The sequence below is a fragment of the Lepidochelys kempii genome, chromosome 3 (assembly GCF_965140285.1).
Source record: "Lepidochelys kempii isolate rLepKem1 chromosome 3, rLepKem1.hap1, whole genome shotgun sequence".
In the NCBI taxonomy this organism is placed as follows: domain Eukaryota; kingdom Metazoa; phylum Chordata; order Testudines; family Cheloniidae; genus Lepidochelys; species Lepidochelys kempii.
In genome coordinates this window covers 66,395,899-66,419,399 of record NC_136382.1, presented here as the reverse complement: position 1 = coordinate 66,419,399, position 23,501 = coordinate 66,395,899, and the positions used below count along the sequence as shown (strand labels likewise).

The 23,501-nt window shown below is 39.4% G+C and overlaps 1 protein-coding gene across 5 annotated transcripts in view; it reads right to left on the bottom strand.

Annotated features, from left to right (window-relative positions):
• Positions 1-3,011: 3,011 nt before the first annotated feature.
• CYB5R4 (cytochrome b5 reductase 4) overlaps positions 3,012-23,501 on the bottom strand; it is an 82,741-nt gene continuing 62,251 nt past the window's right edge. For 4 of the 5 annotated variants that reach the window (XM_073336568.2, XM_073336569.2, XM_073336572.2 and 1 more), the window contains 5 exons: positions 20,945-21,097; positions 20,153-20,303; positions 14,879-14,965; positions 4,731-4,895; positions 3,012-3,654 (listed from right to left, as the gene is read on the bottom strand). In XM_073336568.2, the coding sequence (XP_073192669.2) occupies positions 3,600-3,654; positions 4,731-4,895; positions 14,879-14,965; positions 20,153-20,303; positions 20,945-21,097 (611 nt within the window). In that variant the 3' untranslated portion in view covers positions 3,012-3,599. Of the gene's footprint in view, positions 3,655-4,730; positions 4,896-14,878; positions 14,966-20,152; positions 20,304-20,944; positions 21,098-23,501 lie in introns of those variants that run through there. The other variant, XR_012157984.2, reaches the window with a different exon arrangement.

The window sequence follows — 23,501 nt, the reverse complement described above, 5'->3', positions numbered from 1 at the left end:
TTCTTATCTATGTTGCCACAGCAACCCAGCTTCCAGTTTGTGTGGGATGACAGTAAACTGGCTCCATGGGAACCAAACACCTACGCTTGTGTTGAAACTTGAGCTTGCTAAACCCGAAATTGTGCTAGGAAGAAGGAAATGGGGGGAGGAGGGGGAGTAGTAGGAGGAGAAATTATATTAAAAATACTTGTAGTGCCCTGGAGGAAAGAACTGGGAAAAGTAGCTCTGACTAAAGGATTGATCAGATTTGGACTTCAGCTAGGATACTGAAACATTGACGGCATGTACTAGGGTGCCTCTACTAATATGTTTGTGCTCTAAAAGGGTTTTCAGTGATCAACTAGACATGGAAACTAGACACTGAGGCAGCATGGTCAAGAAGTTAAATGACAGGTGGTGGTGAAGGGGAGGGGGTCAGACAATTTGTTTTCTACCCTTGGCTCTCCACAGATGTATTGTGTGACCTTGGACAAGTCAATAGTTCCATTTCTGCATATGTAAAATGGAGATAAATTATTGTTGCCTCAAAAAACAAAGCAAAGGTATAGTGGAAGATTTGAAGGCACACACAGAATTTCATACGTACATGTTGGCATTATTCAAGATAGCAGTGGCCGTGTACCTACAGCCCAGAAATTCATCTGGGTTAGGGGCAACTCCCCTTCCTGCCAAAGGTGGCAAAATGTGGTGATGAAATCCATAGGCTGGGCTCCACCTAACACAGTAAGACCCCTCCTTTTCACTCTGGGGTGCACAGTGTGGGCATTCCTGTGCAATGAGCACCATCACTTTCAACTGACTTCAACAGCAGTCAAGGGTGCTTTGAACTTCACAAGCGTGCACAGCTCCTTCCTCGATCAAGTCCCAGGGTTATGACCCTTGAGATCAGTAACCATACGTTACCATTAATACTACTCTCTCGCTGAAAATCATTTACAATCCTCAGTGTATATTGGTAAGAAGCAGTTTTATAGAATTTTGCAAATTCAGAAAAAAAAAATATTTGAGACAGCCAGCAAAAACTCAAGTACTTGAGTTCAATCACACCTCATCCCAAAAGTACATACTCAGGTGGCTAGCCCAAGCAAACACCCGTGCTGCTGTGGCCACACTGCTATTTTTAGCATGCTAGCTCAAGCAGATCTAGGATGTGTGTTTACATGCACTGGGAAGCACACTTTCAGCTGCACTGTAGACATACCAAAGACATTTATGGATGCAAATTCTGGATAATATGGGATAAAGTAAGACACAAATAATCAGACTACCCACAATAGAAGGACCTGAAATTAGGTTAGCTACACTAAACTAGAGCACATAAGAACAACCATACAGGGTCAGACCAACGATCCATCTAGTTCAAAAAGAAAAGGAGTACTTGTGGCACCTTAGAGACTAACAAATTTTTTTGAGCATAAGCTTTCGTGAGCTACAACTCACTTCATCAGATGCATTCAATGGAAAATACAGTGGGGAGAACTGTATTACACAGAGAACATGAAACAATGGATGTTAACATACACACTGTAACGAGAGTGATCAAGTAAGGTGAGCTATTACCAGCAGGAGAGAAAAAAAACCTTTTGTAGTGATATTCAAGGTGGGCCATTTCCAGCAGTTGACAAGAACGTCTGAGGAACAGTAGGTGGGGGGAAATAAACATGGGGAAATAGTTTTACTTTGTGTAATGACACATCCACTCCCAGTCTTTATTCAAGCCTAATTTAATGGTATCCAGTTTGCAAATTAATTACAATTCAGCAGTCTCTCGTTGGAGTCTGTTTTTGAAGTTTTTTTGCTGAAGAATTGCAACTTTTAGGTCTGTAATCAAGGGACCAGCGAGATTGAAGTGTTCTCCGACTGGTTTTTGAATGTTCTAATTCTTGACTTCCGATTTGTGTCCATTTATTCTTTTACGTAGAGACTGTCCAGTTTGGCCAATGTACATGGCAGAGGGGCATTGCTGGCACATGATGGCATATATCACATTGGTGGATGTGCAGGTGAACGAGCCTCTGATAGTGTGGGTGATGTTATTAGGCCCTGTGATGGTGTCCCCTGAATAGATATGTGGGCACAGTTGGCAACGGGCTTTGTTGCAAGGATAGGTTCCTGGGTTAGTGGTTCTGTTGTGTGGTTGCTGGTGAGTATTTGCTTCAGGTTGGAGGGCTGTCTGTAAGCAAGGACTGGCCTGTCTCCCAAGACCTGTGAGAGTGATGGGTCATCCTTCAGGATAGGTTGTAGATCCTTGATGATGCGTTGGAGAGGTTTTAGTTGGGGGCTGAAGGTAATTAATGGTCCCTCAACTGGTTTAACAGTTGCTCTATTTGGCTTGATAGCTGGTGTTTGAACCAGAGTATACTTGTTAGAAAGACCTCCAATTTTGATTTACGCCTGGTCTACATGGAAAAGTGTCATCGGCATAGCTACATTGGTCAGGAGATGTGAAAAAGCCCCACCCCCATCTCTGTCTGAGGGGTTGGAGCAAATGCGGTTGTATCTTAGAGCTTGGCTGTAGACAATGGATTGTGTAGTGTGGTCTGGATGAAAACTGGAGGCACGTAGCTAAGTATAACTATGCCTACATGTATACAAGCTCTAAGATACACCACATTTGCTCCAACCCCTCAGACAGAGGTGGGGGTGTGGCTTTTTCACATCCCCTGATCAATGTAGCTATGCCGATGAAACTTTTCCATGTAGACCAGGCCTAAATCAAAATTGGAGGTCTTTCTAAAAGGTATACTCTGGTTCAAACACCAGCTATCAAGCCAAACAGAGCAAAAGTTAAACTAGTCGAGTTTACTATAATTAGAAAATGTCTGAAGCATTCTGCTAGTAAGTCTGTGGTGCAGCATGAATTGAACCCAGGAAGTCTGTGGTGCAGGGTGAACTTGAATCCAGGACTCTCAAGTCCTAGGCTAGTGCCCTGCCCACTGGACCATCCTTCCCATCTGCCTTTCACTTTACCATATATGACAGTGATACTCCACTCATCATGTGCAACAAGAATCCATTATTTACCTTTTTATTACTTACTGCATCTTTACTCAGTTTGCCATACATATGGAGCACCTTATTTATCAATATTATGTACAAGAACAACAACATGTTTTGATCACTTAAAAGTCAAACATGGTTTTAGAATATCAATAAGAACATAGTGTAAGTGATCATTTACCTGAGTTAACAGTGCAATACATACATTCAGACAGTATTGCTAAGACATTTTACAGTAAAGAAAAGTGTTTCAAGTAAAAATCTATATAATCAGTACTTAGAATGGTAATAAATCAGATCTAGAAGGAAAAAGTTCTAGGCTAACAAAATTAAATATCTAATATGGACTGTACATATTTACTTGCCTCTGCAATAAATTAATATCCTAGCTGAATTGTAAGTATTAGCAAAAATACAAAAGCAAGAAAACAGTATAAAATTCCTTTACCTCAAATGCACATGCCATTCAAGAAATATTTTCATACCAAGAGTCAAATTTTAATGCATACAAAATATTTTTCTTTTTAAGAATTTAAACTTATTTATGAATGTAAATAATGAAGATTGATGCATTAAACTGTCATATCCTCAATGTTGCTTTATGCAGTAAAACTATGGACCTCTTCTTTGGAATATCCAAGATTCTGCAGAAACCTGAAAATCAGTAATCAAATTTGTTACTTCACATGTAGGGAAAGCTAAACAGTTTACAGTTCAGCAACAGTCTCTCTCTTTTTCCAAAAGATGACATGCTGAAATCACTCTGGCTATGCAAATACATTAAGAACAAATGACATGTCCATACAGAAATTCATACATATAGCATCATTTTAGTATTTTTGTGCAGTATCCAGTTCTAAAAAACCAAAGAATGTGTAACATTTTGAAGTATTTCAGATTTAGTTCCCACTGTTTTGTGGTGTTTGTTTTTGTTTAAAGATTTCAGAGACAAAATATATTGGTCAGATTCAATATTTTGTTAGATCTATGAAACTGCTCTGACTTCAGGAGATGTAACCAGCATTGATATTTGGCCCAATGTCTGGAGGATGGATGTGCTTGTTTAAACTTGCATCTTTTCTTTTTTATATTCCATGTGTTTTTAGTACGGCAATAAAATGAATATAAATGAATATAAATACACTGAAAGCTTTAATGTCTCCACAAGATTTTAACAGAACAACACCTTCAAATTCAATTCTGACTCAGCTGGCACTGTCAGGAACAGGCACCACTCAGACAGCTCTTTTCAGTAATTCCTGTATATCAGAGACATAATCCCATTTGGAGAAAGTGGTAAATTTCAAAATTCTTAAACAGCACTTAGATCTACCAAAACGTGTGACGTAGCTACAAAAAATAACTGGAAAGTGATATTTTGCTAAGAGTAAAAGCTTTAACAACTTGATGAAACTTGGGCTGTAGTTAATATTTGCATGAATGGATGTTTCTATACGTTTTAAGCTAATGTGGTCCTAAAATTTTAGTAACCTATATGACATAAAAAGAACGGCACATAGTAGTATGGAACATTAGTTTAAAAAACAAGATTTTCCCTATGATTGTATTCTATCCTTTTGTAACTATCTACTGCTTAATAAACACAAACATTTACAAAAATGGTTTTAACTTGCATATAAGGAAAATTCAAAGTACCTTTTAGAAATTCTAAAAGGGGGTAAAATTATACAGTTCACCTCAGGCACAGGAATAATTATTTTTACACTCACTGTATTCCTTGCTCTGTGAAAGGTGCTGGACCGCAGACACAAATAAGTATTTTGGAGTCTTTTTTGCTTCTTTTCACAAACTCAGAAAGGAGAGATGAAGAAATTTTTCCCTGTTTGCCGGTCCCTTCTTTTTTTGGCTCTGAGAGAATAAATTGAACCTCAAACCTGCAAAACAGGAGGAAATGTAAAAATATTGCTTCCATACAGACATCTTTAGCACTATCAATGAATCTCAGGGTAGATAAAAATCAGATATGTTTGCTGCCAAACCACTGAACTGGTGAAATGTACTGGCTTCGCACCTGGAACCAGAGTTTGTTGAAGTGCTAAACCATCTTTTGAGGGCAGTAATCTCCTGCAGGTATAGAAAGAATATTTTCTTCATTTCACTTTATTCAACTAGTTCAGTTGAATGACTAGTTCATTCAAAGTTAAGAAATCAACTGGGAGTTGAAAAAGATGTTTTCCACTTCCTCTTACACATTTTTTATTCGTAGCTGAGCTTTATTTGTTCTAAAATCTTGAAGGACACAGTGGCCAGAAAAAATCGGTTCCATAATTATTTTCTTTCATAAATCAGTTAGTTTTACATCTAAAACTTGTTTTGAAACATTGATAAACTCTTTTTTCTTATGTATCCAGCATATTTTAACGAATAAACACAATTTTACAATGCTGTTTTTGTCCATTTTTAAATTGACTTTGAATTTCCATCCAAATAGAGCTTGACACAAAGCTCAAGTAAAAAATTAATCACCTCGTAAGAAATGCATCATTCACCATTGTCTAACATAAAAATTAAGAATATGAATAAATGTAAGTTAAACTATGTAATTGTTTAAATAAATCATAGAATCGTAGGATTGGAAGGGACCTCGAAAGGTCTTCTAGTCCAGTCTCCTGCACTCATGGCAGGACTCGGTATTATGTAGACCATTCCTGACATGTGTTTGTCTAACCTGCTCTTAAAATTCTTAGAGCACAGAGATTCCACAACCCCCCCCCCCATGGCAATTTATTCCAGTGCTTAACTATCCTGACAGTTAGGAAGCTGTCAAGGTTCCTCCCCTACTCTGAACTCTAGGGTACAGATGTGGGGACCTGCATGAAAAACCTCCTAAGCTTATCTTTACCAGCTTAGGTCAAAACTTCCCCAAGGTACAAAATATTCCACCCTTTGTCCTTGGATTGGCCGCTACCACCACCAAACTAATACTGGTTACTGGGGAAGAGCTGTTTGGACGCGTCTTTCCCCCCAAAATACTTCCCAAAACCTTGCACCCCACTTCCTGGACAAGGTTTGGTAAAAAGCCTCACCAATTTGCCTAGGTGACTACAGACCCAGACCCTTGGATCTGAGAACAATGAAAAAGCATTCAGTTTTCTTACAAGAAGACTTAATAAAAATAGAAGTAAACAGAAATAAAGAAATCCCCCCTGTAAAATCAGGATGGTAGATACCTTACAGGGTAATTAGATTCAAAAACATAGAGAACCCCTCTAGGCAAAACCTTAAGTTACAAAAAAGATACACAGACAGAAACAGTTATTCTATTCAGCACAGTTCTCTTCTCAGCCATTTAAAGAAATCATAATCTAACACATACCTAGCTAGATTACTTACTAAAAGTTCTAAGACTCCATTCCTGGTCTATCCCTGGCAGAAACCAGCATATAGACAGACACACAGACCCTTTTGTTTCTCTCCCTCCTCCCAGCTTTTGAAAGTATCTTGTCTCCTCATTGGTCATTTTGGTCAGGTGCCAGCGAGGTTACCTTTAGCTTCTTAACCCTTTACAGGTGAGAGGAGCTTTCCCCTGGCCAGGAGGGATTTCAAAGGGGTTTACCCTTCCCTTTATATTTATGACAGAAGCTTTTCCTAATGTCCAACCTAAACTGCCTTTGCTGCAATTTAAGCCCATTGTTTCTTGTCCTATCCTCAGAGGTTAAAGAGAACAATTTTTCTCCCTCCTTGTAACAACCTGTTATGTACTTAAAAACTGTTATGTTCCTGCTCAGTCTTCTCTTCTCCAGACTAAACAAACCTAATTTTTTTTCAATCTTCCCTCATAGGTCATGTTGTCTAGACCTTTAATCATTTTTATTGTTCTTCACTGGACTTTTTCCAAAATATGACACTCAGAGCTGGACACAATACAGGCAGTCCTTGGATTTATGACACAATTCGTTCCTGAAAATTGCGTCGTAAGTCGAAACGTTGTAACTTAGAACCGCAATCCACTCCATTGCGGGACCAAGTGTCGTAAAGTCGAAACAAATTGTCGTAAGTCAAATCAGGGTGTGAATTCATAAACAATGAACAGCACTGACGACGTAAGTCAAATGTTGTAAAGTCAAGGACTGCCTGTACTCCAGTTGAGGCCTAATCCGCGCGGAGTAGAGCGGAAGAATTCCTTCTCGTGTCTTGCTTACAACACTCCTGCTAATACATCCCAGAATGATGTTTGCTTTTTTTTTTTTTTTTGCAACAGTATTACGCTGTTACTCATATTTAGCTTGTGATCCGCTATGATCCCCAGATCCTTCCACAGTACTCCGTCGTAGGCAGTCATCTCCCATTTTGTATGTGTGCAACTGACTGTTCCTTCCTAAGTGGAGTACTTTGCAATTGTCCTCATTGAATTTCATCCTATTTACTTCAGACCTCCTCTCCAGTTTGTTCAGATCATTTTGAATTTCAATCCTATCCTCCAAAACACTTCCAACCCCTCCCAGCTTGTTACCGTCAGCAAACTTTGTAAGTGTACTCTCTATGCCATTATTTAAAATCATTGAAGACGACATTGAACAGAACTGGACCCAGAACTGATCCCTGCAGGACCCCACTCGATATGTCCTTCCAACTTTACTGTGAACCACTAACTACTTTATGGGGACAGTTTTCCAACCAGTTATGCACCCACCTTATAGTAGCTCCATCTAGGCTGTATTTCCCTAGTCTGTTTATGAGAAGGTTATGTGAGATCGTATCAAAAGCTTTACTGAAGTCAAGATATACCACATCTACTGCTTCCCCCCTATTCACAAGGCTTGTTACCCTGTCAAAGAAAACTATTAGGTTGGTTTGACATGATTTGTTCTTGACAAATCCATTTTGAATGTGACTTATCTTATTATCTTCTAGGTGTCTGCAAACTGATTGCTTAATTATTTGCTCCATTATTTTTCCAGGTACAGAAGTTAAGCTGACTGGTCTGTAATTCCCCGGGTTGTTCTTATTTCCCTTTTTATAGATGGCACTATATTTTCCCTTTTCCAGTCCTCTGGAATCTCACCTATCTTACATGACTTTTCAAAGATAACCACTAATGGCTCAGATAACTCCTCAGTCAGTTCCTTGAGTATTCTAGGCTGTATTTCATCAGACCTTGGGAACTTGAAAACATCTAACTTGTCTGAGTAATTTTTAACTTGTTCTTTCCCTGTTTTAGCCTCTGATCCTACTTCATTTTCACTGACATTCATTAAGTTAGATGTCCAATTGCTACTAAACTTTTTGATGAAAACTGAAACACAAAATGTATATAAATATAATGTATCCTCCTGGTTAGCAAAAAGAAGCACCACATTTAGTTGCAATTCAATCTGTTTAGATGGTTACCAACCAATGAGAATCAACCTTTCTTTTGGAAAATAACTAAAAGTGCAAGATGCAAAACAAGATTAAAATTGATTAATTAAATCAAGATGTCATACTTGCTGATTTAAATCATGGTTAAAATTGGTGATATAAACCACTGATTTAAAATAAATCTGCTCTGATTCATCTTAGAGCTAACGATTTCTATGACATACTGACTGACCTCTTCCTCCGCTAAATGCTGACTGCCAAGACAGTCACTACCTGACAACAACATAGGATGGGAAGGGACCTCCTGGATCATCAAGTCCAGTCTCCTGTTATTGTAGGCAACCCTATCATAGCCCCTTTCATAAACTTACCAAGCTGCATCTTAAAACCAGTTATGTTTTTTGCCCCCACTACTCCTATTGGGAGGTTGTTCCAGAAGCTTACTCCTCTGATGGTTAGAAACATTCTAATTTCCAACCTAAATGTACCCATGGCCAGTTCTTGTGTCAACATTGACCATGGCGTTAAATAACTCCTCTCTCTCCCTGGTGTTTACCCCAAATGTATTTTTGTCTTTTATAGAGAGAAATCATAACCCCTCATCTCAGCCTTCATTTTGCGATGCTAAATATGCCAAGCTCTTAGTCTCCTTTTGTAAAATAGGCACTACATTGCCTGATCATCCTATTCAATTCAGTTTTAAATTTGCACTGGTATGCAGAGCAATTTGATACATGTAGTAGGAAAAGAAGAAAATTGGATTTGTGTATTAAGCTACAAGACATAATTGACAAGTCATGGAGGAAGTGACTGTGACAGTCAGGGTCCAGACACCCCAAGGGGAGAACAGGTGTTTGGACACTAAAGAATAAGCAGCTGAATTAACTGATTGCATATAATATTATTGTGTTAGACAAATGTTGACTAGGGTCTTATGAAAGCTTGTAATGTTCTAAACTTAATAATCATTATGGGATATGTATAAAGGCTACCATGATGAATTTATAGAGAGAGAGATCTGGGCTTAAACTTTGGCTCCACCTCACAGTAGGACAGTGAGTTATCAGACAGGGAGTGGCACCTACCAAGCCAGGTGTTTGCCCAAAACCATGAGTCTCCATGCCAGGAGAAAGGGAAAAAAGCCTTTTAAACAGGTGGCTTAAAACTGGAGTTTTCTTCCAGAACTTGAGGGACAGTCTTAAAGATGGCAGGCTGTCTGTGAATACTGGATCCTCCCCATGGCTAGGGTGTAAGCTGGGAAACTGTTCAAAGGCAACAGGCAACTTGTACTAGAAAAGGGATTTTGTCTAATACAGAAGTATAAAGCCTGAAGTTTTGTCCGTTTATTTACTGTATAACTTGTATGTTTGCTGTCCCTTATTTCATCTTTGAATCTTTTTCTATTAAATAAACCTTTTGTTCATTTTTACCCCAAGCAGGGTTTGTTATGCAAGCTATGTGGAGCATGGGGGCCCAAGTGAACTGATAACTGGGGGACTGGTTTCACATCTTTGGGGCGACAAACCAGAGGGGGAAGTCCAGGTGTCTGGTAATTAAGAACCCAGGAAGGATGGATATGAGGAGGCTCAGGACCAGAAGGGCTGATGGCAGAGGTGAAAGTAAGCTGGTCCGGTCCAGTATGGTGTACCGGCAAGAACATAACATTCTCTAGACCCCAGAATGTTCTAGTCCTAATTAATTAAGAGAACATTGAAGCGAAGTAACCCCCTGCAGTTGTTAGTGTTAAACACATTTTTCTGCTACATTAAATCTCATCTCCCACTTTAAAAGTTTAAAGAAACACATCCCTGACGTTGTTTGTCTTATTTTACACACATTCCCTGTTTAATAAAAAAAAAATTAGGGGTAGTCTATTTTTTGTCAAGGTGAAAATTTCTTCGTCAAGCCAAGATCGAGACTCCAGAGGAACATTTTTCACAACGCAAAACCTGTTTTATCCGACACTTCACCAACCGGGAAGCTCTATAAACTGGCATTTCTGATCTTCACTCTGGCACAGGGCTGGGGTGCCAGACCCAGGGGCCACTCACTTGATGCGGCTTCCCACAAGCGGCGACCTGTCCCGGCTGCTCTGCGCATTGCCTCCGCCAGCACATACCGCCCCCACAGCTCCCATTCCCAGCCAATGGGAGCTGCAGAGTCAGTGTTTGGGCGGGGCAGGACGGGACAGAGGCAGGGCGTAGAGCCACCTGCCGTGCCTCTGCCTAGGAGCAGCTGGGACAGGTCGCCGCTTGTAGGGAGCCGACCAAGGTAAGTGGCCCCCGGATCCGGCACCCCCTCCTGCACACTAAGCCCCCTCCCACACCCAAACTCCATACCAGAGCCTGCGCTCCGCGCCCCCTCTTGCACCCCCAGCCCCACACCCAAACTCCCTCCCTCTTAGTTAAGTGGCATTTTTCTCTAACTTGCACTCTCCCATCATGCCAGATAAAACAGCTTTTACTATAATAATAAGTAAATAAAAAGATTTTTGTGGTCCACTCAATAGTGTCTGTCAGTCGAGATTTGGCCCGTGGTCCCCCTATTGACGGCCCCTAAAATAAATTGTTCTCCAATAATCAGCCTTTACATCTGTTTGCTCAGTAACTTTAATGAACATTATTGATAAAGATCACATTAATTTCAAAGAATTTGCCCTAATCCTCAACTGTGCATTTTCTGTAAATTTGAAAAATCTCATTGATTTTTTATTCTTTGTGGTGGGCAGTCTGATGGCATTTGTTATCTGAGGAAAAAATATTACATATAAAATATTAACATTACTTTCCACTTAAGGATCTTAATATTCTGAAGCTCTCTCAGTTTCTATCATTTTTTCAGACGTTGGATGGCACATAGAATAATGTCATTTCTAAGAGCTTTTAAGCCATTCTGTTGCTATTTCTATATTTTATAATCCCAAATTTAAAAAAAAATCAGCAACCAAATTTTCAAACAGATATCGATATCCACCTCCTTTAACTCTGGGTTCTAATTTACTATTTGAGATCTTATCCAAAAGGCCTTTTTGTCTGTGTTTAAAATTTTAAGAGATTTTGGCTGTTTCTGAAGTGTACTGTAAAATGCCAGAGAACAATTAAGCACTAACAGCTGTTAGCAGAACCACAGAGAAACTCTAGCCAGATCACATCACCCTTTGCAGGCAGACAGCGCCAACAAGCAATGCATCTTAACAACTTCATGAGCACTTGGATGAGTTCAGATGTTCCAGATTCTATGCATAATTTTGCTGGAAGGTGGAAGGTTTTGTGTTTTTTTTTAATTCTTCCAAAATTGTATAACTATCACATAGATTTGACTGAAAAATAGGTGCCACGTCTCCTCCCACACCAAACTTCATGACCAATAAGGAATATAAAAAACACACAAAAGGCTACACCATTTCTCAGTCCAGTCAGAAATTTTAATATATGAACCCAAATAAGTACAGCGATTTTTTTTTGTTTGATTGATTGATGTTGACTTTCACAGCACACAAGCTTTCTGCTCATCCGAGCAAGTTATATACTGGTTCTGGAGTGTACTTGAGGTAATTGCTCTCTCCCTTCACTGAGGTTAAATGAAAAGTTATTCACCCAAAACCAGAAAATTTGTCTTTAATTAAACAAAATCATTTCTGAGTTACCTCAGTGGGGCTGTTATTTTCTTTAGAATTAAAAGTATTGGATTGTGGGGGTGGGACAGAGGATAACTTTACATCTCCGTCAATATGCTTTATCATGTGGGATATTCAGATTAGGAAGCAGTCTTTGGCTTCCTACTCTCCCACATTAGCCAAACCTGGTTATAATACCAGGATGTTATTTACAGTAGACTGGGGAGCAGGAATTAAGCTTTGTCATTTTGTAAATGTGGATGTCAGCTACTGTCACACAAAGACACGGCTATCCAACTTAAGTTATCTAATCTTCTTGCCAGAATAACTTTAGGTTTACTGAACTCTGGTATTTTTATAGCCTCTGTTGGAGAGCATGTATCCTTGATAACCCCTCTCAGTCTGTCTGGAAGAAATACTACCCTTGACCTTTACCTGGTTCTCCAGCCCCCACCCCACAAATATACACTCTGTCTAGTTAGGACAGGGGTCGGCAACCTTTAGCATGCGCCCCGCCCATCAGGGTAATCTGCTGGTGGGCTGCGAGACATTTTGTTTATGTTAATCGTCCGCAGACATGGCCCCCCACAGCTCCCAGTGGCCACGGTTTGCCATTCCTGGCCAATGGGAGCTGCGGGAAACGGCGGCGAGCACGTCCCGCAGCTCCCATTGACACTAAGCTGTCCTGAGCCACATCTGGAAGGAGTGAAGGTGCAACCTTACAAACTGGACCACTTACATGCAAGTGGACATGTGGCCCAAGAGCCTCAGGCATATCTGAACTGTTGTGGATGGCTGAGACAGCAGACTGAGGCAAAGTGCTGAATGATGTGAAAATGGTTGGTCAGCAGAAACGCTCTGTGTAAGCTCGAAAGCCTGTGTCTCTCACCAGTAGAAGTTGGTCCAATAAAAGATATTACCTTACTCACCATGGATCTTTAATATCCTGGGACAGACACAATTACCACAAAAGTGCATACAAAGAAAATATTGACATTTTGGGGTCAAAGTGCTCTTTAACACTACCCTGCCCCCAAGTAGAGGGGTTATGATATATATACACACTAATTTAAGATGAAGAATTGCTAAATGGTAAGATTAAGGGCCTTTAGGTATACTTTAATAATTTATAATTATGGATAGTGAATGAGTTTAGATGAGGTAACATTTAGGCCAAGCCCTCAGCCTAAATTTGCTTGGCAATGCGTGAGGTTTTGCCAGTTCTTCGCCTCTTACATAGATTGGCTGATTTGATTAAAATAATGTAACTTTGACAGGACAAAGGTGATGTTATGTTGGAAGATTTTAGGTAAAAGGGAAGTTAATTAGTATAATAAACACACAAACCTGTAATGACAAAAGTCCCCTTTTTCTGGGAAAACCCAGGAGCAGGGTGACATGGAAATGTAATGACATGAAAAGTCTAGACACAACTATAGATTCCTAAATTAAAGTTTGTGTATGCGTATTGTATGGGTTACATAAGACAAATGCTTAATGCTGATTGGAGAAAAGTTAAGGAATAGGTAATGTGGACATGTTTGAGAATATAAGGGAAGGAGGGCCCAAGATGGAGGAATACCACGCCAGAAAGCGAAGGAACTGGCCTGAAGAACCAGACTAGGGATCAGAGGAGGCGATGACCATCCTGATGTACAGGAGAACTTCCCAGTGCTCCAGAATGCAGTATCAGGGACCTCAATCAAATCCATCTTATATGTTTATTGTCTGGCATAAATATATGTTCAGACACTGTGACAATAATTCTGTCTGAAATTTTATGAATAAAGGTGAAAATTGATTAAGCCTAAATTGGGTACACTCATAGTTTCCCACCTTACATTCCCAAGATGCAGATTCACTTTTCAAGTCCTAGAAACATCACCTGAACATCTAGTTTAAAATGGAGTAGTGTACAGACATAATTATAAAAGCTATTCTTGAAACATGGTTCATGGAACAGCAGTGTTTGGTGGACAACTTATTAATGATTCATGCCTAGCTGGCTGATCACATGGTGCTATCTACTGATTTTCAACTGCTCAAAAGCCCAAATTCAGCTAAGTATTTGAGCATATGCTTAAGTCTATCCCTACTGAGAAAGGCACATATGCATGTTAAACAGCTCATGTTATAAACAGCTAAATTAAGATGAAAATTTACCAGTGAAAGCTTAAAACCCATCCCTTCTACCCTTACTGTGGTGGTGGTAAACTGATGATGTCCACTATATTACTTACCCATTTAAAAAAGAGTTACACTCTCCAGATAAGTGGTAAATATGGTAGAATTTATGATTGCTTTATAATTCAAAATACTTCTGCGAAGATAATTTCCCTAGCCTGTTAGTTTGACAATGTCAACCCCTTCTTTTTGCATTCTTCCACTGGCTCCCTTTTCTCCATTCCATCAAACACACACTACTTGTCTTCACTTTCCAGGCATATCCCCACCCTATGATCTCTCACACACTATCAAGATGTCAGCTTCCACCTCCAACTGGTCCATCATGCCAGTCTCCATCACCTATTTGTTACATTTTCAAACAAACACCTTTGCGCTTTTTCCCATGCTGTCCTTCGTGCTTGGGAGGAGCTCCCCATAAACATCTGCAAAAACTAGCATATCATCCTCCAAAGTCTTCCATGAAACTCTCCTTTTCCATAATGCTCACAAAAGAACCTTCACAATGGTTAAACTGCTGGTGAACAGAGACCACTGTCTATCATACTGGACAATATTGTCTCATTGTTTCTTTGTACTCCCCTGTCTGTTAGTATTCATCCATTGTAAGCTTTTGAGGGCAGGGACCATCTTTGTTTTGTTTTTGTACAGCTCCTAGCATGATGGAGTCCTGGACTCTGAGTAGGGCACCTAGGTGCTACAATAATACAAATAATAAATAATTTATAAATGAAATTCTATAAAACTATTTAATACCTTTTATCTTTCAGGGCTAACTGCTCCAGCTGGTTTCTCCAAAGTATATCATCTTCCGTTTTGTTGAAGAACATCAACTTCACTGTCCTTAAAACAAAAAAACCACACAACTTCAATATCAAGCTTTTAACGACGTATGAATGTGTAGCAACTATTAAATAGAAAGAAAATACTGCACATCTCCAGAACACATTTAATTATGAAGCAATTTAAGACCTATATTCTCTTAAGGACAAGAATGGCACATTTTTTAGGAATTCCACAGGCTTTAGTAACAGGACTATATACCTACCTAAAAGTGTCTCAATAGTATCTAAGTGTTACTGTGCTATGCTATTTTAATAAACGTTATGAAAGTAAAACCCTGCACACCTCTAAATAATTTGAACATTATACACTCCATGTTGTACAGATAAACTTTGAGTTTCAAAATGGTGATGATGGATTCTGGTTTCATCATTTGCCATTAGCTTTATAAATTACAGTACATTACCTAGTCTTAAAGTAATCTGGTTTTGAAGATATTTAGGTGAAAACTGGTGCTGATGAGACACTAACACAATAGTCCAACAATGACTTCTCACTGGACCCAGTACCAATGCATTATGCCCTTAATTTTAAATTACAGTTTATATAACATCCACCATCCCAAATGACCCCAGAACAATTTACAAACTACAGGTATACAGAGTGGTCAGATATCATTTTGATGGGCATTATAGAAAAAGCAGAGACACAAGTCACTTCATCTACCACTGAAATGCAGCTAACCTTCTGGGTGACTTGCTGCAACAAGACGACGACACTGATCAAGGCTCCCCATGTCCTTGTGGTAGATTAGACCTATATGATGCTGCACTGCCTCCTCTCACAGCACTCCAGTTTAGGTTAATCAATACAGTGTTTTTAAGCGTCATTTATTTTTACATGAAATTTTACTTGGCCCTCAAATTTTAACATACTACAGATTTTTCTATTGATAAGTAACTGCAACACAAAAGCTATTTGAGAAAGCTGGAGGCGACGGGAGCTGAGTAAGGGGCAGAGGCTTTTGGCAACCAGAAAAGGGCAAAAGATGATTTTAGTTTGGGGAAGATAAGTATTCAGGAAGCAGGTGAAGTTTCTGACACTGGGAAGGCTGCACCTCCTCTTTCCCTTCCTTGGGGGCAGGGGCAGAATGACTAAGAGTTTGCCTACATGCAGAATTGCACCCATTTAAATTAAGATGCAATTTTAAGACACTTCAGTTAAAACGGTACAAAAGGCTCTGTCAACACTTCAGTCTACCACAGGCTTATTTCAATTTAGCATAAAACAATTAGGAACAGGTTTAAAACTAAAAAAATCTAAAATAAATTACTAGACCAGCATGTAGGTAATAAATTATTAAATCCGCTCACATTCCATAGTTCTTGGCAATTGCATTTTACTTAACAGGTTTAACTAAACTGATGCAAACATACATAGACAAAAGTTTGTATCTGATGGAGGGATGCAGGTTTGAATTCCTTCTACCTAACAACAACAAGTAATCATATTAGCTTGCAGTTAAAGAGTTAATGTAGACATTTAAGTTATCATACTCCAGATTTAACATCCCATTGACATGAATGAGGCAGTTCATACCTATCTCAGTCCTACTGTATTAGGTAGCCTGCAAGATCAGGCAGACATGAGTATTTACATTAGGTTCACATTTATACACTTATCTTTTAAGGTCTAGAGACTATTTCTAAAAAAATAGAACGCTTACACTCTGGAGCACAATTATGTGGAAGTTTCAAAACAATCTACAATTCAGTGGCAATTTATATGGCTATGAAACTGCATCTTCAGAGTCTTGATCCTAATCCTTACTACGTAGAACTAACACCAGGCAGCACATTAAAAAAAAAACAACGAAGACAGGAGAAAATGGGCAATCTGGGCCAAAGGTACTGTCAAGGCTGATTCCCCACTCTGGCACTTTGAGTGAAGAAGGTGGGGGCCCGCAAGGATTCTAAAAATTAATACTGGCAACTCCAGGCTTGTATTAAACTCCCAAGATTACAGCTTCTCTCTGACTTTGGATGAGAAGATGCTGCCACCACACAAGTGCAAACTCCCCCCCTGCCCCCCCCCACCACTTTTGAGATCACAGGAAGGAGCACTTCGGAATTTCTTCCTTTGGGGTACCCTCAAGCCCTTTCACACACACCCCTGGGGAAGAGCTGAGAAAGAAAACAAAGGAAATCAGCTGCTGCCACCAGCTAATTACACAACATATGCACAAACCTTTTAGGACACCAAAAAATAATCCTGTTCTTAAAAAAGGTAAATTTTATTAAAAACAAAAAGAAAGAAAATTCATCTGGAATTTAAGCTTTTTACTAGATCTTAAGAAAAACAATTACAAAAATTAAGCATCAAGTTAGCTCTCGAGGTTCAGCTTAAAGGTTACAAGCAAAACAAAAGCATTTGAGGGTTATCACAGAGGAGTCCACAAGCCAATAAGAAATAAAAGAAATAACCCTAATTGTGTCTTCCTAGACATTCCCTGATTTACTTTCATACCCGAGGTTTCAGATAAGCAATTCCTAGGTATGATTTTTCATACCTGGCTTAAAGCTTCCTACAGCCTGCTCTGCGTCTCCTCTCTCTGGAGGATAAGACAGACAAAAGGGGAGTCTTGTTTCAATTTTAAAAAGTTCTAGCCTTTCCACTGGCTCTTTTGGCCATGTGCCCAGTCACTTCCTTTTACGTATGCATGCAGTCAGACTTTTTAACCCTTTACAGGTAAAGTAGAGAACAGCTATCAAGAGGGATTTTATAGCTAACTGGCTGGCTGGGTGTTCATAAAAGGAAGCTACCCTCCCCCCCTTATCACAGGTATTCTTAGGGCTTGTCTACATAGGGAAATTACTTCAGAACAGGGTAGGGTGTGAATTTAAAGTGCTAGAGTTATTCCAGGATAAAAGTGTGTCCAAAGGGGGAGTTATTCCAGAACAGCTATGCCAGTTAATTTCCCCATGTAGACAAGCCCTTAAGAAAGAGAGTCATGGAATCTTTATTGTTTGCTTTGCATATATGCAGCCTTGAAGATGCTGCATTGTGCAATATTTCATATTCTCTGTTGCAGTTAGGGCATACTTCCCATTTCTGGGAAACCTCTCTTTCCAATACTGACTGAAGCCAAACATAACGAGAACGATCTGCTATCAAAAGCAAGTTCATTTTCTGCTTCTGGAAAAAAAGGAAACAGTTCTTGTGTCACATCTACTTCATCACTGGAGTTAAAAAATGGAGAAGGGAAGAGTTCCAAGAAATTCACACAATTCAAAAGAGAGTTTCAATGGTATATAGGGTTTTGGGAAATAGTCAGGTAGGGGCCAATAAAGAGATTTTAGAAATAATTTTTATGCTAGTTGAGTGGTTGGCACACAACAAACTAGGTTCAATATAAAACCTTAGATCTCAATTTCCTTGGAAATGAAAAAAATTAAGTTTGTTACAACAATTAAGCACTGTCAAACACGTTGACGCTGTGTCCCACTTCAGCATCTGCTACTTTGGCCAGTAATTACTGAAAACCCTCCTGGAGAATGAGGGCATCTGGTAGAGAAAGGGGGTTGGGGACAAATGTTATTGGGCTCCCTTGCTGGTAAGGCACTGGGGATGCTAACTCCTGCCACACTACAGCTCAGTACTTTTAAGTGATTGCAAATGGTATAACATGCTATGATTCAATTCTGGGAAGAATATAAAAAAACTAGCTAACCTGTCCTAGAGGCACCATTCTCCAGTGATGTTATTTCTAAAAATAATCCATGGAGCATGTAGTGGTCTTACTGGTAGTCAAACTGCAAAATACTCTGGGGTCACAGGACAAAATAAAAATTGAAGTTGCCAGACTCTTAATGAGGTCCGAAGTGTATTTCTAGAATACAACCTTTAAGACTGTGATAATATTCACTTGGAAAGATAAAGCATTTTTAGTTTTACTGCAAGTTTCTGATTTTCTACCACCTCCTCTCTTCCTAAAAAAGTAGTCAGTCTTTTTTACTTACCCAGTCATACACAGAAATCAGCATCAAATAATTAAATCTGCAAATTCCTTCCAATCTAACAGCCACAATTCTACAAAGCCTTTTTTGGCAATTCATACATCAGTTGTATCATTGTCAAATACTTTACAGTATGTTGTATAGCTAAACTGTCAGATCTAAAGGTATTTTTCACTATTAAAAGAAAGATGTCTGAACATAAGAAAATCTGGGGACCAAAGATGGGGTAATTTAACATGGACATTTTTAGAACACAATACAGTGGAAAAAATGAGTTATGAATGTAATTTGGTTTTATATCATAAATCCACCTTCACAGTCCACACAATAAAAAAATATAAAAATTAAAAGCACTCCTCTTGCAACTTTTAGAAAAGAAAGTGGGGTTTCAAGAAATACGAAGGACAGGTAATAAGGAGCCAACTGTGGTCAGAACCAAGTTTAAGTAGTTTGTTTGAAATACACATGGCCCACCACCAATTTAAATACCAATGGTACCAACTTAAAGTCAATCCAACATTTTATAGGTATTCCTTATAAAAGCCAGAAGACAAGCAGAAAATAATCAGTCACTCAAACCAGTGAGAAAACATGTTGCTGCACTCTGAACAAGGTGATAGAAACCCTGTTGAGAACACCACAATAAGCGACTCTGGATTCCTTCAGCAAGTTCATAGGATTTTTAAGAGAAGAGCCTATGCATGCTATACTATGTATGAAATAATGGTCTTCTATGGAAAGGATAAGATCAAAATTAATGCCAAGATGCTTCACTGTCAGTGGACTTGCTGAGCAGTAGTGAATAAGCAGGGAATGCAAAAGAATGATAGCACCTCCATAACCACCTTTACCCTCCAACAAGGCCTTGTTTTCTCAGAATTAAGGATAAGGCATCCCCAACACACCTAACTAGCAGTACTATCCAAATGTTCTTCCAGTTAACTAAGAAGCTGATTTTTCAGGTTCCACAAGGCAAGAGACAGTTATATACCATCTGCTACCAATGAGAAACACCTGCAGCATCCAGTCACCATCTATGCTTGAGCTCCCGAAGTTCACAGATGAGGGAAAAATTTCCCTGAAACAGACCAGGCTTTACAGTATACCAAGGTACAACACTTCCTAATCCATTTTCTATTATTCCTGTAGAACTGATTTCAGTCATTTACCCTCTACTTCCTCATTAAAGATTAATCTGGTTTGGTGCCTAAGCCATAAGGAGTATACTAACCTCAGACTACAAACATTAGTCAGAACATAGTTCAGTAGTTTAACCATTGGTGTGAAGCCTGTGCCTGCTGCCAATAAAAAGAGATCTTCTAAAGTTTGAACTTGTGACTTCTTGAAGCTACCTTCAGAATTGCTCACGGAAATATAGTCTCCTATATAACAAAAACAGAACAGTATATGTTACTGAAGTGGAAGTCAGAATACTGATGATCTATTCTATACAAGCTCTTATGCTGCCCTCATCACTGTATTATTTTCAAGAACAGCACTGACATGACTAATCTGTCACATATGGTTCATTCTCTCATTCTGTCACCAACGAAAAACTGGATGTGCAATGTAATGTTTTGGTAGGGTGTTTGGGTTTGTTTTTGTTTTTTGTACAAATACACAGCCATGGTTTAGATTAGTGATGACAAAGTCAAAAGTGTGTCTTGCACTTGGAGCAGTAGGCATTGAGGTTTGTGCTAACATCAATCACACAAAAATAAACCTAGGTTTTTTTCCCCAAGTATCAGAGAAACTGTAAATAATGTACATAGAAAGAAACTTTACAATAAGCTAGCTATAATTATTTAGGGAAAACTCTGGAAGAGTAGACCCCAATGTGAATATTTTACAGCACACAGTTCCTTACAAAACTAGATAGGATATGGCTAAAGGAATAAGGTTTCAAATACTAAATGTAACAAGGGCACAAAGGAGAAAACACACATATGTAAGTGGGTACCAATTTGAACAGTCTGTAGTGGGAATGATACATATAAATGATTTAGTGCAAGAAAACACTTACCAATTTGCAGGTGGTCAAGTTCTGGTGTGAAAAGTCCATTGGGATAAATTTTGATCATTAAAATTAGGTGTGTACCATCATAGTGAGATGGTTCTTTGAAATCTGATTTCAAAGAACAAGATACAGGTGTATATGGCTTCACTATCTCAGTTCCTATGCAAACAGAAGAAAAGGGCAAAATGAAACTTATAGCACAAAAGACAACTCATACCAAATGATTTTAATGTGATCATATCCATCAAGCAGCCTGTCTACTCCTATAATTTCTCAGCAGCTGTTCCAAATTTTCAAGTTTTTTTTTTTTTTTTTTATAAAACAGGTTTTAGCATTAAACACAAACAAAGAAAAGTAAATGCAGCCAAGTGCTATTTCAGATTTATAACAAGTCTCAGCTAATTTACTAATTCCAGCTAGCTCAAGGACTAAGCCTACTACTCAGGGTAAAATGTGTCAATGTAGCCGCATCCCCACCCAGAGCCTTTCCAACCTATTTCAAACAATTACTTTACACTGAAAAGAAAGTTTCTCTTAATACATAGCACCACACACACACACCCCCTTTGAGATGTCTCTCTCTATGGGTGCTTCACCTCAGATGCACATTTGCCTCTCGTGCCCTTGAATGGAGATTTCTAGCTAGCACTGTCTGTTCAGCCTTCACACATGCCCCATGCCTCCTCATGGCAGACACCGAGGCTATACATGGGTGTGCTCGCAAACCTCCCTTAGTTTTTCTCTACTAAGTAAGAAAATCCTCCAAGGAACAACCAAAGCAGAGGGAAAGGACGGCAATAGTGGAGCATCCGTAGGGACATACATCTTGAAGAACTACAGTTACTGCACAAGGCAATGTTTCCTCCGTTTTGAGTAGCATCCCTATGAGTACACTGTACACCAGCATACACCATCAAGGCAGCAGGTTACAGAAGAAGTTCCCAAGGTTATGTGGGAAGAAACTGAATACGCAGTTCGTAACATAAAGAGAGAGAGAAGAGTCTGGGAGTGGACGATGTTTGGTCAGAGTATCTCAAAGCAGGGGAAGATACTCTCTTCAAAGCATTGGTGCAACAGTTCACCATCTTTACATCAACAGAAAGCGTGTTCGAGGTGCATGGAAGAAATCAAAAACAATACTATTGATGAAAAAAGGCAATCCAGAAGAACTGAGCAACTATTGTCTGATCACACTCCTCTCACAAGTGTGTAAAGTCTTCATCCGTGTCATACTCAATCAGATTAAGAAGGATCTTGAAATGCATGAAAACAGAGAACAAGCTGGTTTCTGCTCAGGGTATTCGACAATTGATCACATCCACTCAGTTCGGCAGCTCATTGAAAAATGCTAGGAATATAAAGTACCATTGTGTATTGAATTTGTTGACTACAAAAAGGCATTCAACTTGTGGAGATTAAGGCCGTGCTCAACGCACTCAGTGAAATCGGAAATGACCCGAGGTACTTCGACCTCCTGGAACAAATTAACCACAATTTCTCGACAGAGATAACATTATTCAATGTCCCCTGCATTATTACTACTATCTCAGAGAAATCAGTCAAGGGGACACAATCTCACCAAAGCTGTTTGCAGCAGCACAGGAGTTTCTGTTCAAGAAATTGAACTGGGAAGAAGGAATCAGAATTGATGGAGAACAGTTAACATATCTTCTCTTCGCTGATGATTGTGTACTACTGGCAAAGGACACAGCAGAACTGGAGAACAAATTCCAGCAACTGCAAACACTTTCGCATGATATCAAGTTGGAAGTGAACACATTGAAGATGAAGTGGATGCGGAATGAGCATTGTGCAGAAGGAATCATCACTGTAAACGGAAAAGAAATCGAGGAGGTCGACAAATATATTTACCTGGGTCAGCAGCTGAGCAGAGACAACTCATTCGAAGGAGAATGCAGGAGAAGGCGAAAGGTAGGGTTGGCAAGTTTCAACAAAATAAAGACTTCTCTAACAGATGATGAGCTGCCCATGAAGAAAAGGAAAGAACTGTTTAACTCCACTGTTCTACCAGCAATGATGTATGGAGCAGAAAGCTGGTCAATGATGAAAGCAGAGGAAGAAAAATTCCCTGTCACCCAGCGAGCAATGGAAAGGCGAATGTGTAAGATATCGCTCCGATATCATATACCGAATGAGGAGATCAGAAGGTGTAGAAAGGTAACCGATGTAGCGCAGGCAATGTACAACGCAAAGCAAAGATGGGCAGGTCATGTAGTCCGCAGGCAAGACAATAGGTGGACAATCTGCATTAGTGACTGGATCCCCAGAGACCACATGCGATCACTGGACAGACCAAAAATGCGCTGGGCCGATCCCATGACAAAATTCTATGGCCATAAATGGAAAGAACTCCCTCGCAACAAAAGAAAATGGTGTGGCATCAACTTGCATTCATGGAGGGACGGACAAGGACAAGCTGGACAAAGGTGACCCCTATGAGTGATCAATTTCAGGTGATTTCTGAGCAGAATCCCCAGGAGCAGGGAGCTTCAAAACAGGATCCACAACTGAAGATGGCTCTGCAGAGCCAAGGGCCACTTCA